The sequence below is a fragment of the Hyperolius riggenbachi genome, chromosome 5, assembly GCF_040937935.1.
Source record: "Hyperolius riggenbachi isolate aHypRig1 chromosome 5, aHypRig1.pri, whole genome shotgun sequence".
NCBI classification, from domain to species: Eukaryota; Metazoa; Chordata; class Amphibia; order Anura; family Hyperoliidae; genus Hyperolius; species Hyperolius riggenbachi.
Genome location: NC_090650.1, coordinates 141,035,003 through 141,052,544, shown reverse-complemented (window position 1 = coordinate 141,052,544; position 17,542 = coordinate 141,035,003). Strand labels below are relative to the sequence as shown.

Genomic DNA, 17,542 nt, shown 5'->3' with positions numbered 1-17,542 from the left:
TATTCGAGCACCCAATCGTCGTTTTGTTTTCCCTATATACAATAGGTTACACGGACATTTAATACAGTACACAACTCTTTCCGAATTGCAATTTATGTTGTCCCTGATCTCAAAGGACCTAGTCCCCTTTGCATTCATAAAAGTTTTTGTCCTCTCAACTAGGCTACACACACTGCAATTTCCACAACTGTACATCCCTACCTTTTGCGGAAACTTATTCAACCAGGTTTCTCTTTCCTTAGTCACAAATTCTGATCTTACCAACTTGTTCTTTAAATTAGGTGCTTCCTGCGGAATAGCAAAGCACGATTACACACTATTGTTTTTAGCAGCAGCATCAGTTTAAGAGACAGGGGGTGACCACTCCTTGGTTGTGGATCCAACATGGCATATGTTATCACTACAGAGATTGAGGAAGATATATGTGGAGCATTTGAAGGGCAAAACAGTGTTGGAAATAGAGGTACAGAAGTAGAAGAGGAGATAGAACCCCTATTTAGAGAACATAAGAAATTATTAATCAAGTCACTTCGGAGAAAATGGGATAATTCAACATTGAATTTTTACATTAAGGAACGGGTAGTTCCCTGGGGTTTGAGAGAGCGAATTATACCGGCAGAGCATTTGCAAACGGATCGTTTTATGGAGAAGTGGAAGGAGGATTGTATTAGGAGAGGATTAACGATCATGAAAATGATAGTAGAGGAGGAAGAGTTTCAACTAGGTGAATTAAAAGAGGAGATTGAAGCAAGTAAGGACAAGTTAGATGTTTTTCAGAAAAATCCTAGATTTGAGAAATTGAACAAACAATTGAAAATAGATGTGGAAAAGAATCAAGAAAAAAATCAAAAAGGAAAAATTACAGAAGTTCCATGAGGATGTCAAATCCTGGAACAAAGGGGAATTTTTTGAATGTCAGAGGGGTAGACCCAGAAGTAGATCTAGGAGTAGACAGTGGAGGAAAAAGAAAGAGGAGGAAGCTAGGGGAGAGTCAGGTTCGGGCAAGAATGGAGTGAATTTTTTAGAGCAGGAAAAAACAGGGGGAAGAGACAAAGGGGAAAACGACGAGGAGGAAGAAGTAGAGGAATCAGCGGTGAAAAGTATACTAAAAACACAGAAGGAGATTCAGAAGGAAGCAAAGAAAAGGGTGCAGCCAGTGAGAGGCCAGAAGTAATGGAGCATCAAACGATTGAAAATAATGTAATTAATCTAACGGATTTGACTTTGACGGAGGCTTGTATAAATTTACTAAAGAAAGGCCTGTCATTTGCCCCGTTTACAGGAGGAGAGGAGTTCAATGTGTTTAAAGATCTTACTTTTTTTCTGAGAAGAGTAGCCCTAAAACTGCTATTTGAGGATCAGAGTGGGCAGAAAGAGGGGGAGGAGACTCATGAAAAAATGAGGCCTATAGTGGGACAAATGTCAGTTGAGGATAGAAGTGCCCTCAGGGATCTGGAATCTCTCTGGGATGGAGGCAGTGGAGGAAGGGAGGAACTGACGACCTCTGAGTCGGAATATTTGAACCCCTGTCCCCAAAAGGTTTGTAAAAAGTCACAAATTATGCCCCAACTTAATTATAAATGTAAAGCTTTCCGGGATCTGGTGCAGAGAGACATGGAAAAACTGAACTGGTTCCCAAAAAGAACTTTGAAAGGTGATAATCTAACTCCAGGGGAAAGACAAGCCCTTGATTTTTTGAAAGAAAGGGATGACATGATCATCCATGCTAGTGATAAGGGCGGTAATGTCGTGATTCTCACAAAAGATCATTATAAAAAAGAATGCTTAAGACTCCTCGGTGATCAAGATACATATCTGAGGTTAAAGGAGAATCCCTTCCTGGCCATAAAAAGTAGAGTGAACTCATTGGTGGATACCGGGAAGAGTCTGGGAGTGCTCACGATGAGAGAGGCGGAGTTCTGCAGTGTTTTAACTTTTAAGGCCCCGATATTCTACATCATCCCCAAGATACACAAGGATAGGGAGAGACCTCCGGGACGGCCAATAGTGTCAGGAATTGATGGCCCGTTGGAGAGACTGGGTAAGTTTCTTGATGGGAAGTTGAAGCCTCTGGTTGAGGCATTACCCTCATTTGTTAGGGATACAGGTGACGTGTTGGCTGTCCTGGAGGGGATCCCTGTTAATGGTGAGGACTTGATTGTAAGTGTGGATGTCGAGGGCCTGTATACCTCTATACCCCACGAGGTGGGATTAGCTGCGATGTCCTTTTTCCTCCGTGAGCATTTCCCGGAGTCGGGACTCCATAATGAGTTTATAATTGAGGCCTTGCAGTTGATCCTGGAATACAATTGCTTTTGCTTTGACGGCCGGTTTTATCGCCAGATCAGGGGCACGTCGATGGGGGCATCCTGTGCCCCGGCCTATGCTTGTCTCCATCTGGGGCTGTGGGAGCGGCAGGACCCCATGGACCTCTTCCAGAGGCATGTTCGCCTCTGGCTGAGGTTTATTGATGACGTGCTCCTGGTCTGGCGGGGAACCAGGGAACAATTGAACTGTTTAATCGAGAAATTAAGGGAAAATGAGAGGAATTTGAAATTCACCTTTGAGTGGAATGAGAGAGAGCTTTCATTCCTAGATTTGAAAATTCAGAAAGAAGGTGAGAGGTTGATAACCTCCACCTTTAGGAAGCTCACAGCAGGGAACACACTGCTACACTATTCCAGCTTCCATCTGGAATCCCAGAAAAGAGTGGTCCCTAGAGGACAGTTCTATAGGCATAGAAGGAACTGTACCCGGGACAAAGATTTTATGAGGGAAGGACAGGAATTGAGTGTAAGACTGAAGGAGAGAGGTTATCCAGAAGATTTAGTGGAAAAGGAATATCAGAGAATGTTGGAGACAAACAGGGAAGAGTTGAGAAAAGGTCGGTCCCCCCGAAAACAATTGGGGGGTGGTCCTGATGGTAAGAACCCTATTAGATTTGTTACAGCTTATGGGGCTCATTGGTACCCTTTACAAAAAGTGTTGCAGAAACATTGGGGTGTGTTGCTACTGGACAGGAGAATAAGAAATTTAGTGGGGGAAAGACCTTATATGACGGCAAGAAAAGCACCTAATTTAAAGAACAAGTTGGTAAGATCAGAATTTGTGACTAAGGAAAGAGAAACCTGGTTGAATAAGTTTCCGCAAAAGGTAGGGATGTACAGTTGTGGAAATTGCAGTGTGTGTAGCCTAGTTGAGAGGACAAAAACTTTTATGAATGCAAAGGGGACTAGGTCCTTTGAGATCAGGGACAACATAAATTGCAATTCGGAAAGAGTTGTGTACTGTATTAAATGTCCGTGTAACCTATTGTATATAGGGAAAACAAAACGACGATTGGGTGCTCGAATAGGTGTAAAAAATATTGAGAAGGCTGAAGAAGATAGCCCGCTGGGGACACACTTTGCACGCTACCATAATAAAGATCCTACTGTACTACGCTTCAAGGGAATAGTGAAGCAGAAGGTATCACACAGGGGTGGTGACATTGAAAACGACCTGTATAAAATCGAGGCAACCTCGATCTACCGTCTGGGGACACGGATCCCAGACGGACTGAATTCCGATTTAAACATGGTATACTTTCTAAAATGAAACAAAATGGGGGCATAGTGAAGAAAAGGAGAGACTTTGGATCTAGTATAGTCTGATTGTGTCTGAAAATGCCTGAAAGTGATAAATGATCAACGAATATGCGGAGGAATAAAAGGGAAATTTGAGAGCCACAGCTTGCCCTTAGTTTGACAGTAAATAAGATGGCCGACCGCAGCCAGGGAGGAGCTATGAGGATGACCTGTAAAAAGGAAACGATGCTGCAGCACTAGCCAACCCCACGCACTTTGAGAAATCCCTGTGGGCGGGGTGAAACGCGTCAGTGGGCGGGGCGAGGTGGACCACGTGAGCGCTCACTATCCCGGGACGCCGGGCAACACCGCGATCCTCCGCAAGTCTATGGGGAAGAGGAGACCGGAGCAGCCAGTTCAATCAGCGCAAGTGAGGTGACGCTTATACAGCGTCGGGCGAATGGACTATGTGAGCCCTGAATAAAACTCCCTCCGCATGAGATCTGATGTCAAGGCAGCAAGGTCGTGAGTAAAACTAGCAATTGCACACACACACTGCTTGCACAGTTCTGAAGCCGAGAAAATAGATGTAAATCTGAAGGACTTTGTTACATTGAAGTGTTCATTGGCCGGCAGTTGGAGAAGGAGTAAGGAACCATCGGGGTGATTGGAAGCTACTAGTTTAGCCTATACCTCCATTTAAACCAACAGTATACCAGATGCAGTAAACCATGGTGACCAATCAGGAACTGCTTCACTGATTCCATAAGGCTAATTGAGTGACAGTGCACTGTCAAGCTTGCTATGAGTGAGGAGGCCTCGTGGTGTGCGCCGGGTGGAGGGCCCACAATTGTTCAATCATGATTGGGTAACCGATTGATTTGCATAGGCTGCGGCTGGGTGATCAATTCGGCAACATACCATCATGAGGACAGTGGGTGAAAAATGATACAAGCTCATGTGGTCCAGATTGGTTTTAGGATTTTAACATGTTGTGAACCGTGTTTTGTCATGTATTTTGCAAGCCAATATTAAAGTTATTTAAAGCACAAGTAGACAGTCCGGGTTTTGCTAATTGGTGAATAATGGGTTAATCCATTGAATCTGACAATACATTGCTATACCATATACTGCTCTGTGCAAGATCATGGATCCTGACAATTTTGCAGGTCAGTTGCACTGGCGTAACAATAGGAGAAGCAGCCCCCCTGGGGCCCGCTCATGGTCGTTTTGGGTGGGCAGGAGGGGTCGCAGCATGAAAGGAGGGGAGAGCTTGGTAGCACGTCAGGCTCTCCCCTCTGCGCTCCCCTCCTGCCTCTATGTAAGCATCAGCAGCAGCGGCTATAATTACCCCCATCCACCACGGAGGTTGCCGGTCTTCAAGGGCTTCACGTTACTTCCTGTTAAAACAGGAAGTAATGTGAAAGTAATGTCAAGCTCTTTGCAGATCGGCGACCTCTGGTGGTGGATGGAGGTAATTATAGCTGCTGCTGACGCTTACATAAAGGGAGGAGGGGAGCACGGAGGGGAGAGCCCGAGGTGAGGGGGGGACCGTCCCCCCTCCCCACTGACGTACTACCAAGCTCTATTCTTATGCTGCGACCCCTCCTGCCCCTCTAAAACGGCCCTGAGCGGGCCCCAGGGTGGGGGGGGGGGGGCCCGCTCAAATTTTTGCAGGGGGGGCCCAGGGACTTCTAGTTATGCCCCTGGTCAGTTGTATAATGCTATGGGTCTGTCTGAACAATAACTGTCTGCGAACATTTCTGAAGTAGATTTACTGAAAACATATTTCAATACTGTGCTAATTCACACTAAAATAAATACCGGAGGGGCCAGAAATCAAAAGCTTCATGTGAAAAGTGAGACCACTGACAGCTATTAGTACATAATTTTAGCTGCATTACCAACCAGAGGCCGGTCTGCAATTGAATTAGCAGATTTATGAGTACACTAATGCTTTAATGACCATAATGGAAACACTGATTGGGTTTTGACACTTATAGTAATTCACGACTTACCTAGCATTGAACAGTGCGGCCTTCACGCCAACGGATATTGTGTCAAACAGGTTTCCTCCACACTCCAAAAGCTGCATGAAAACATACAGATTACCACTATGCAATTACCAATACAATACATATGAAAAGGGGTTATAAAGACTGCGAGCAGCAGCTCTGATTCACGGAAACACAGAAATGACTCCATTAGATCTCTCACTACATGATGCAGCCACAGCATTAAACCATGATGAAAGGCAGCTAATTTCTCACTTGTTCTCATGGAGGAACAACATTGACAAAGCGCCAGTCTTCATCAGATGTACACACAATGGACAATTAGTCAGGTGGCAATTCGTAGTGTTCACGGTCCTGTAATTACCAATAGTCTTTATATCAAGCCTTTTATGAGAAGAAAATGATGATGGAATTAGCAAGAATTTTAATAAGCGCATTTTAGCTGTATGCTACAGCATAAAAGCACAAGATCTAAAAGGGAAGATTAAAAGAGATGCGGCTTGTGCGGTATTAATCTATATTACGCATATGCAACAGGTGGTCAAAACACAATAGAAGTAGTCTAATCTAGGCAGCAGCTGCAACAGGCAACGTGGCCTTGTAGAGCTAGGACTTACAAGTGAACTTGATTTCCACTAGGGGCGCTATTGGCTTAGAGCTTACAAGTATACACATATACAGTCCGTGCTGAACAGTAAAAATCTGTTAAAGTGGATCCGAGATAAACTTTTACTCATCGCATAATTGTGTTCCTTTCATATAGTTTATAGAGCATTCCTCAAGCCAAATACTTTTTTGGTTTTGTTTTAATACTCTAATTCCCTATAAACTAAACAAGCCTCGCCCACAGCTCCTTTTGTGCCTTGGCACCGTAGCAAGGGCTTATGGGAGCTCAGTCTGGGCAGGAGGAGGAGGAGGTTACTAGCCATTGATTTCAGAGGCAGAGGGGAGGAGGAGAGGGAACTGAATTTACACACAGACAAGCTGATAGTATCTCCAGCCATCAGCCTGTGTTCTTTTTGTCATATTGTCACAGGCTAAGGGCTGGAGATGCTAAATTCAGTCCTCTCTCCTTCTCCATCCTCCCCTCTGCCTTTGAAATCAATGGCTAGGAACACCTCCCCCTCCTCCTGCCCAGACTGAGCTCCTGTAAGCCCTTGCTATTGTCCGAAAATGCCTTGGCACTCTGAAAAGCTGTGGGCGAGGCTTGTTTAGTTTATAGGGAATTAAAGTATTAAAACAAAAACATATTTGGCTTGAGGAATGCCCTATAAACTATAGGAAAGGGACACAATTATGCAATGAGTAAAAGTTTATCTCGGATCCACTTTACGCTAACGATCATGTCTGACGGGAAGCATGATTTCCCTGCGGCATGAAAAATTAAATAGCATAGGGTGTAAAGAACTAGCAAGTTTTTTAACACCCTGCCTAGGGCTAAGTGCAATTGAATCAGGCGATGTTATCGCCACTCGATTTCGTACTCACCAGCTTTTAATGCAAGTCTGATAATTGCATCAGGCCCTGTTATTATTAATTCTTAATTTGCACAGAGTTCCCCTGAAGACTAGGCCATTTTTTGTTAATTGGGCCACTGCAGCTTTAAGGCCAAGCTGCAGGACCGCACAACTCAGCACACAAGTGACCCCTCCCCTCTTTTCTCCCCACTAACAGAGCTCTCTGCTGGTGGGGTCAGGTCCCCCCCCCCCCCCCCCGATGTTTATTTAGATTTGTGTATTTAAAAAAAAAAAAGTACTTTAATTATTTACACATTCCCCCCTCCCCCGGCCAGCCTATCACTGCCGATTGCTCTCTTGTGCCCCAGGGGGACAGCCGTGTCACTCGGTACAGTACATCGCTGCCTCCCTTCGTTTACATCTGTACAGCGCTGCTATCTAGTGCAGCTCTGTACAAGAGACACTCGGATGTCCCTCAGAGTGGCTAGGAATCAAAGCCCTCTCATAGGCTGATGCCTATGAAAGGCAGAGAAGAGGACGGATCGCCATCCTATTCAATTCAGGACGGGGCCGGGAGGTGGAAAGGAGAGGGAGGGAAAATCAGGCACTGAAAGCCTGATAAAAAAAACAACAACAAAGGATCGCAGGAATGATCAGACACCTCCAAAAGAATGTCCTGTTAAGGACAATAAAAGGAGGCAAGATCCATTTTTGTGCAAAACTGCACAGCCCTGTGTTATGAAAAATGGCCTGGTCTCTAGAGGTGTGAAAACCTGTGGTACTGAAGTGGCTATGGAAAGGGAGGTGCTAAAGGGGGTGTGGCCAGAAAAATTGCAAAAAAACAATTAACCCCTTGCACACTCACATGCAAATGTTCAAACAAATGCATTCACAGATTCACTCATCCAGGCACCACTGTTGTCTCTACAGCTAAGTTAAAAGCCGGGGTCATAGTTTGCAAACGAATGAATTCACTTGCGTAGTCACCTACACTGCGCAGAAGTACCCAAGTAATCGTAGGTGTCCTAACTCTGGCCCTGTAACATGCATTGTGCAGACATGCAAACATTCATTGCATCAAACCTTTCTAGGGATTAGGACCCCTGCTTTTGGCAAACTATGGAACTTTTTCTCCTCACAGATTTTCAGAAAAAAAAAAAAAAGAAGTACAGAAGTACACACTACAAATTCTGCCAAGGTATGTAAACTTATGAGCACAACTGTATACCACTAAATATTTTATTTTGCTTACCACAACATCAATATAAAGAGCCCAGCAGTGCTCACAGGGCAAAATGCAGAGGGATTCAAGGTCAACACTGCTCTTATTATCAAATATCTTGTACAGCATATTTGCAATCTCTGTGCCAAGCTCTTCTCCTCCTCGGCCTTCAAACTCTGGAGCAGCATTTGCTGAACTAGAAGAAAACAAAAATCCTCATAAAGGTGGCCATACATGGTACAATTTTTCATTTTTTTCCGATTAAATAGATAATTTAGCTCGATTATTCCGTTAGATCGAATATAAAGATTTTTCCAGCATGTTCAATCAGATTTTTCTAGAAAAAAAAAAAAGGATAATCATTCGAATTTATTGTTTGAAAAAAAAAAATATTTTTAACTTTCATTCGATTCGATCATTTAGATCGAATAAACGGAAAAATTGAAAGTTTATTGTATCGTGTATGGGCACCATAAGACATTTTTATACTATGGGATAAGTATGAAACAGATTTACAAAGGGTCCGAAACTGTTAGCACTAACAATCACATGCAACTGCTACGGATGCACAGGCTGGCGATAATAGTACGCTACACGTCCAACTAGTGGTGAAATATCACATGTGTGGTATTGTTTTAATCAGGATGAGACCCATTATGTATTTTGAGGTGTTTTACAACTGTGGCACTTTTCATGTGAAAATTAGAAAGGGTTAAACAGGAAAACACTTGTAATTTTTGCATTTACGCCTCATTTTCCCCAGTGAAATTAGACATTTTTGGAAAAATTATTATTCAAGGAAAGCCTAGATTGTCTTGAAAAAAACAACAAACCAATATATGTATCACTTTGGTGGCATAAGTAATAAAATGTTATTGCGTTATCAATAGTGACACAGCTGAAATGTCCAAATTGTCAGGAATCTTAAGTGGCAAAAGATTCCCTCTGTGTACATTTATGCTGCATACACACTTGAGATAAAAGTCTCTGGAAAAGGCAAGATCACAGACCAATTATACCCCATTCCATGTAGTATGAGAGCCATACTCTACACAGTCTATTCTATGGAGCTGCACTCCCCATCAGATAAAATCTTTGCAAGATGCTGCACACAAAGATGCCCGTACACATTCAAAAGATCATTATCTGCAAAAGATCTCTTCCTGCAATAGATCCATTCCTTCAAAATGCATTCATAGTCTATGAGATCTGCAGATCATCATACACACCTTGTTTAGCAGGCAATCATCTGCAGATCAGATCCACCAGGATGGATTTTCAGATCTGCAGATGATTGCCAGATATGCAGATGAAGTCTGTTAAACAAGGTGTGTATGATGATCTGCAGATCTCATAGACTGTGAATGCATTTTGAAGGAATGGATCTATTGCAGGAAGAGATCTTTTGTAGATAATGATCTTTTGAATGTGTACGGGCATCTTTGTGTGCAGCATCTTGCAAAGATTTCTGTCTGATGGGGAGTGCAGCTCCATAGAATAGACTGTGTAGAGTATGGCTCTCATACTACATGGAATGGGGTAAAATTGGTCTGTGATCTTGCCTTAACCAGAGACTTTTATCTGAAGTGTGTATGCAGCATTACTTTCAACACAGACAGCCCTGACAAAATTTGTGTTCTGTTTTTTTTTTCAGGGGGAAACCCTGCCTAATTATATGTTTTTTCTTTTTTTTTTCTGTGTACTTACAAATTAGTGTGCTAACAAATTAGTTTTAATTTTTTTTAATCCATTTTTTTTTAGGGGAAAACACTGCCTACCTAATTATGAGTATTTAGAGGGGAAATGCTGCCATACTATGTGCATTTTTAGGTCGACAGCTGCCTAATATGTCTTCTTGGGTCAGCTGCAGCCTAAGGCCACATACAGACATCAGACCATAGTCTTTGGAAAATGAAAGATCACAGACCAATCTTACCACCCTTCATGTAGTATGAGAGCCATACTCTACAGTCTTTTCTATGGAGCTGAACTCCACATCAGGAAAAAATCTTGGCAAGATGCTGCACACACAGATGCTGTACAGACACAAAAGATCAGTATCTGCAAAAGATCTGTTCCTGCCAAAAATCCATTCCTGCAAATTGCAATGATAGTCTATGAGATCTGCAGATCATCATACACACATGATTTAACTGACATTCATCTGCAGATCTGCAGATCTGCAGATCTGAAAATCCATCCTGGTGGATCTGATCTGCAGATGAATGTCAGTTAAATCATGTGTGTATGATGATCTGCAGATCTCATAGACTATCATTGCAATTTGCAGGAATGGATTTTTGGCAGGAACAGATCTTTTGCAGATACTGATCTTTTGTGTCTGTACAGCATCTTTGTGTGCAGCATCTTGCCAAGATTTTTTCCTGATGTGAAGTTCAGCTCCATAGAAAAGACTGTGTAGAGTACGGCTCTTATACTACAGGAAGGGTGGTAAGATTGGTCTGTGATCTTTCATTTTCCAAAGACTATGGTCTGATGTCTGTATGTGGCCTAATTGTGTGTATTTTGGGGGAAACCTCTGCCAAATTATGTGTATTTTTTAGGTGAAAAAAATGTATATATCATTTTTCAATGTCCCTGCTAGCTGGGCCCATACATCGTGATTGTGTCAGTATTTGTAGCTTGACCACTGCAAACTTAAATTTATACCACCGTTCTATAAAATTGATAGCCAGTCCATCTTGTTGTTGGTCTATTTTTCTACCTAGCCATAAAATGGGCTTCTGCTATGTAATTGCTATGGTACTTATTTTAACCATGTGTATTCCTGTTTCGATTAGGATCCAACTATTGCCAACAAGTTGTTGTGATGTCTACATGGACAGTGTCTGCTGTTTGAGGTTTGTTACATTTTATTTTTAGTAAAGCCTTTTGATAAAAATAAAAATAATAATATCAAGAATAGTCAAAATAATAATAATAATAATAATAATAATAATACAAAAGGTAGCTGTCCCCAAAATATGTATAAGCAAAATATACATGTATGCTTAAAAAAACATAAATCTATAGATTTTCCCTAAATGTTACTGCCACATCAAAATATTCCAGTCCTACCGCACTTCAAGATTGAGTATACCAATCAAAGTCTAGTTCCCTTTATTAACCCTGCAGTATGTACTTTTCTAATGCAGTCTGCTGCTGAAATAATCTGGTACCTCTGAGATTAAGGGCTCATTCACACTAGGAATCGCAAAACGCTAGCAATTGTTTGAATACAGTATGTTATACTTTTTATCTGCACTAACAGTCATTTCTTGAAAGATTAGTTTATAGTATGACTTCTCTTCATCTCATATACGGATTTCTCTTAAAACTTATCCCAGAAAACTAACATTCTACAACCTAGTATGAGAAATGTCCCACAGAAAACCATTGTAAATAAGCCTTCGCTAATCTCTGCCCATCAGCACCCATACAAAGTATGCATTGTAATGTGATGACAAGCCATGCAGCGTAGCATAGGATTGGTGGTGTTACTCAATTCCAAGATAAGTGGTCCTCTTCTCTTTTTCATGTCAGTGTCCCTCTTCCTAACCTGCATCATAGGGCATCACAACGCACACTGCAGGAGTGCGAGAGGCATGGACATAAGAGATGAACCCAAAAAAAATTAAAACAACCACAGTACCAGAGTCGAGTAACTGTGTCCAACACTTTTCTATATTTCTATGTACTGGAGAGGAAGAGGACAGCTTATAAAAGGTCTACACTTGTTGTATGGGGACATGAGAGAGTACCTGTCAGAAGCAGAGAACATAACACTGTATATGTTATATATGGGAAACTTAAGGCTCTATTATACATGTCTGATGCACAGTGCTGAATTTATACATGTGGGGAACATAAGCTGTGCTTGTTATGTATGCAGGAGACATAAGGCTGAAATTATATATGTAAGGGACATAAGGCTTCAATTGTTGGCATATGGCGGCATGAAGTTGCACTCATATATGGAAGGCATGTTTTATTTGCTATATATATAGACAAACAACTTATCTGTAAGGGTGCATGCACACATGCAATGTTGATTGGCCAATCACAGACCAATTTTACCACCTACATGTAGCATGAGGTCCAACAGATTTTGAAAACTATGAACAGATTGTGTAGCCAAGGTGTCATACTACATGGAAGTAGTAAAATTGGCCAATGACTGACCAATCAAAATTGGATGTGTGTAACAGGCTTACGTTTTTGAAATATGGCAGGATAACGGCGTGCCCGGAAGAAACGCACACAACATATTTATCCGCAATGTTTTATATGGGATGTCAACATACCACAATAATAACATTTACAACTGCAAAAGAAATTCATACTGCTCAAATATAAAATCTTGTGAGTGACATATAGTTGTTTAAATGTTTCAAGTAAATGGATACAATACTTGAATTAAAACGAGTGAGCATTAGAGGGCACTGCTACACACTCTTTCCTAAAACACTACAGATTCTACTATTAGATGAAAGGTTTCTTAACCAGTTCGCATTCAGTCGTTTTTCGCTTCATGCATCCGAACAATGTTCACCTCCCATTCATTAGCCTATAACTTTATTACTACTTATCACAATGAACTGATCTATATCTTGTTTTTTCCGCCACCAATTAGGCTTTCTTTGGGGGTACATTTTACTAAGAGCCACTTTACTGTAAATGCATTTTAAAAGGAAGAATAAGAAGAAAACGGAAACAAATCATTATTTCTCACTTTTCGGCAATTATAGTTTTAAAATAATACATGCCTCCATAATTAAAACCCACGTATTGTATATGCCCATTTGTCCCGTTTATTACACCATTTAAATTATGTCCCTATCACAATGTATGGCGACAATATTTTATTTGGAAATAAAAGTGCATTTTTTCCGTTTTGCATTCATCACTATTTACAAGCTTATAATAAAAAAAAAAAAGAAATATTTCATCTTTACATAGATATTTAAAAAGTTTAGACCCTTAGGTAAATATTTGTGTTTTTTTTTTTTTTTTAATTGTAATGTTTTTTTTTTTTTTTTTTAATTAAACATTTTATGTGGGTATTTTTGGGAGGGTGGGATTGAAATTGTATTTTTTTTGTAAATATATGTGTATTTTTATTTTTATTTAACATTTAGATGTAGTTTACTTTTTGGCCACAAGATGGCAGCCATGAGTTGTTTACAGTGACGTCACTCTAAGCGTACCACGTACGCTTAGAGCGACATAGGAAGCAGAAAAAGCGTAGCTTCCGAGAGAAGCTGTCGCTTTTTCTGCGGGGGAGAGGAATCAGTGATCGGGCACCGTTGCCCGATTCACTGATTCACTGGCTAACAAACCGCCGGCCGATCGCGCGCGTGCACGTGCGCGATCGGCCGCGTGGACGCGCAGGAGCGCACATGGCTTCCTGGACGTGAGTTTCACGTCCAGGAATGTGAAATAGTTAACTATGGTTACTGATGTATATTACATGCCATGTCTTCATGCAGCAACATTTTTATTTCCTCTGCTGAAAATATTTACTTTGTATTCACTTGAAACTAGTACTATGAAATAATACCTATTTTTTTACATGGAACAAAATAAACTTGATTGACAATAAGCAATCCTAATGAAACCATACAAGTTTGATGCTTTTTTTTTAGTTTTCGTTTCAGAATTCTTGATCTATATAGGCAAAAATATGATCACGTTCCTCTACTAAGAGCGATTTCTAAAATAACAGATCTAAGACTAAGTAGACACTTGCTCGACTAAATGGGCCTGCTAACCAGAACAATAAAATATGGAGGTCTGTGTATGTGTTATAGGAGAAGATGAAAAGGACAGAAAAGGCAATAGAAAAGGGAAATAGCAGGAGGGAAAAGATGACAAGAAATAAAAACCATAAAATTGAAAGGGGGGGGGGGGGCTGAGTGATGATGAAGAGTACTGCTGTAATGAACATAAAGCTCTTATGAGAGCTTTGAAAAAAATGTCCATAACTTCATGTCTCCTTCCTGTCCACCTCCCAGAGCAAGGAGGGTACGCGTTACACCCATTTTATTTTGTAAAAAAAGGAGGATGGACTCCTGGACTAGATTACTTTTTAGACCACTCCGGGATAAAAAGGTTGGGCTCAGTTTTTATCTCTTTTTAATAAGCTAAGGTGATCATGTATTTCTGGAGTTTGTCCTGAACTGTTACTTTCACTTTCAGTAGGTAGTAAAAATATGACAGATATTGGACTAGCCCACATCCTCCTGGGGGATTCTAAAGGATTATTTTCAAAAGCACTTGCTGAATGTCAGTAGCTCAATCCAACTGGCAGAATAGTGTGGAAATGAGTGGGGAGTCCAGACGGTATGTTTGTATAGAGCCTAAGGGTACATACACCTATCAGACTAAAATGAAAGATCACAGACCAATCTTACCACCCTTCATGTAGTATGAGAGCCATACTCTACACAGTCTTTTCTATGGAGCTGAACTCAACTTCAGAAAAAAATCTTTGCAAGATGCTGCACACACAGATGCTGTACAGACACAAAAGATCAGTATCTGCAAAAGATCTGTTCCTGCCAAAAATCCATTCCTGCAAATTGCAATGATAGTCTATGAGATCTGCAGATCATCATACACACATGATTTAACTGACATTCATCTGCAGATCAAGCAATCTGAAAATCCATCCTGGTGGATCTGATCTGCAGATGAATGTCAGTTAAATCATGTGTGTATGGTGATCTGCAGATCTCATAGACTATTATTGCAATTTGCAGGAATGGATTTTTGGCAGGAACGGATCTTTTGCAGATACTGATCTTTTGTGTCTGTACAGATCCGTGTGTGCAGCATCTTGCAAAGATTTTTTTCTGATGTAGAGTTCAGCTCCATAGAAAAGACTGTGTAGAGTATGGCTCTCATACTACATGAAGGGTGGTAAGATTGGTCTGTGATCTTTCATTTTAGTCTGATGTGTGTATGTACCCTAAGTAAAAAAAATACAAGAAAAACTGAAAATCCCCATTAGGAGATGGACTAGTCCAAAACAAGTCATATTTAAATAGTAAACTCAAAGGTTAAATAATCAGTTCAACTTAATGTGTAGGTTGCCAATGCTTTCAGTGGCTTTATTTTTTAATCAAAACTCCAAAACCTGCTTCTACTAACCAGTCCACAAAAAATTCCAGGAAACCTTCCCGAGGACGTTCCAACTTAGGTGCGGCAATTTCTGCTTTTACTCCAACAAGGATATCAGTGTGACCCTGAAACAAAACAAGAATGGGAATATAAATGTCTTTTTAGTGCTTTTAAGAAATGAGAAGAGGAGAAGGTCATGCTGATTTCTATTATGCAAATTCTCTAAGAGCAGTCATTCAGATCAGTGTAAAAATTAAATATTACCTTTGGAACTGGACTTTATAGATCATAAAAACCCATTGTGCAGTTGTGCCCTTATCCATACAAGCTGAATACCTTTAGGCTGGTTTCACAGTGGGACGTTACAGGCGCACGTTAGAGCAGCCTGCAACGCAGCCCACCGCACAGTAATGAAAAATCAATGGGGTTGTTCACAGTGCCCACGTTGCGTTACATTGTAACGCTGCGTCACAAGACAACGTACTGCATGCAGTACTTTAGACGCGGCTGAGCCGCGTTAGACTGCTTGCACATGCTCAGTAATCTTGTGGAGGAGCGGAGAGCGGCCAGGCACATGGCTAATTAATATGCACTGCACGTTGTGACGTGCAGTGTTTACTTCCTGGAGCGGCCGCTCTGTGCGGTGATTGGCCGGCGGGACCACGTGATGCCGCATGCGTCCAAGAGTGCGCATCACGGCATCACTGACGCCAGAGTGAGCTGCACAACGCGGCTCGCTCTGACGTCCAGATCCCGCACCACCAGGCGTTTCGTTAGGGGGACGTTATGCGACCTTAACGCCCCCTCTAACGCAACGTCCTGGTGTGAAATTAGCCTTAGAGTCTGAAAAGTAGGGGCCATATGCAATTCAATTTATCTCTAAAGTTTTCTACTAGGAGATAATTTTTCATCTTCTGTTTTAACTAACTTTTTAGAAATCTGCAATTGGAAAAGTACTAAAAAGGTACAGTAGGTGAAAAAGTACTATCAACATTATTCTAAGTATTTTACTTGCTGGAGGCTTAACAGTAATTTTATTACTAAGGCCACATACACACATCAGACCATAGTCTTTTGAAAATGAAAGGTCACAGATCAATTTTGCCCCCTTCCATGTAGTATGAGAGCCATACTCTACACAGTCTATTCTATGGAGCTGAACTCCTCATCAGAAAAAAATCTTTGCAAGATGCTGCACACACAGATGCTGTACAGACACAAAAGATCAGTATCTGCAAAAGATCTGTTCCTGCCAAAGATCCGTCCCTGCAAATTGCATTCATAGTCTATGAGATCTGCAGATCCTCATACACACCTTGTTTAACTGACATTCATCTGCAGATCAGACAATCATCTGCAGATCTGAAAATCCATCCTGGTGGATCTGATCTGCAGATGAATGTCTGTTAAACAAGGTGTGTATGATGATCTGCAGATCTCATAGACTATGAATGCATTTTGCAGGAACGGATCTTTGGCAGGAACATATATTTTGCAGATACTGATCTGTTGCATGTGTACAGCATCTTTGTGTACATCATCTTGCCAAGATTTCTGTCTGATGAGGAGTTCAGCTCCATAAAATAGACTGTAGGTGTGGCTCTCATACTACATGGAAGGGGGTAAAATTGGTCTGTGATCTTTCATTTTCAAAAGACTATGGTCTGATGTGTGTATTTAAGGCCACATACAGACATCAGACCATAGTCTTTGGAAAATGAAAGATCACAGACCAATCTTACCACCCTTCCTGTAGTATAAGAGCCATACTCTGCACAGTCTTTTCTATGGAGCTGAACTCCACATCAGGAAAAAATCTTGGCAAGATGCTGCACACACAGATGCTGTACAGACACAAAAGATCAGTATCTGCAAAAGATCTGTTCCTGCCAAAAATCCATTCCTGCAAATTGCAATGATAGTCTATGAGATCTGCAGATCATCATACACACATGATTTAACTGACATAATGACATTCATCTGCAGATCAGATCCACCAGGATGGATTTTCAGATCTGCAGATCTGCAGATGAATGTCAGTTAAATCATGACTATCATTGCAATTTGCAGGAATGGACTGTGTAGAGTATGGCTCTTATACTACAGGAAGGGTGGTAAGATTGGTCTGTGATCTTTCATTTTCCAAAGACTATGGTCTGA

General features: G+C 41.2%; 2 protein-coding genes across 2 annotated transcripts in view; one reads left to right on the top strand and one right to left on the bottom strand.

Annotated features, from left to right (window-relative positions):
• ZDHHC3 (zinc finger DHHC-type palmitoyltransferase 3) overlaps window positions 1-17,542 on the top strand; it is a 321,718-nt gene that overhangs the window by 179,083 nt on the left and 125,093 nt on the right. Inside the window, exon 2 of the mRNA XM_068236325.1 lies at window positions 11,062-11,121. The gene's annotated coding sequence lies outside the window, so the exon portion shown is untranslated. The remainder of the gene's footprint in view (window positions 1-11,061; window positions 11,122-17,542) is intronic.
• The window catches only part of EXOSC7 (exosome component 7), a 61,706-nt gene that overhangs the window by 16,746 nt on the left and 27,418 nt on the right, over window positions 1-17,542 (bottom strand). The window contains exons 3-5 of the mRNA XM_068236329.1: window positions 15,413-15,507; window positions 8,291-8,456; window positions 5,585-5,655 (exon numbers count right to left, since the gene is read on the bottom strand). Of these exons, the coding sequence (XP_068092430.1) occupies window positions 5,585-5,655; window positions 8,291-8,456; window positions 15,413-15,507 (332 nt within the window). The remainder of the gene's footprint in view (window positions 1-5,584; window positions 5,656-8,290; window positions 8,457-15,412; window positions 15,508-17,542) is intronic.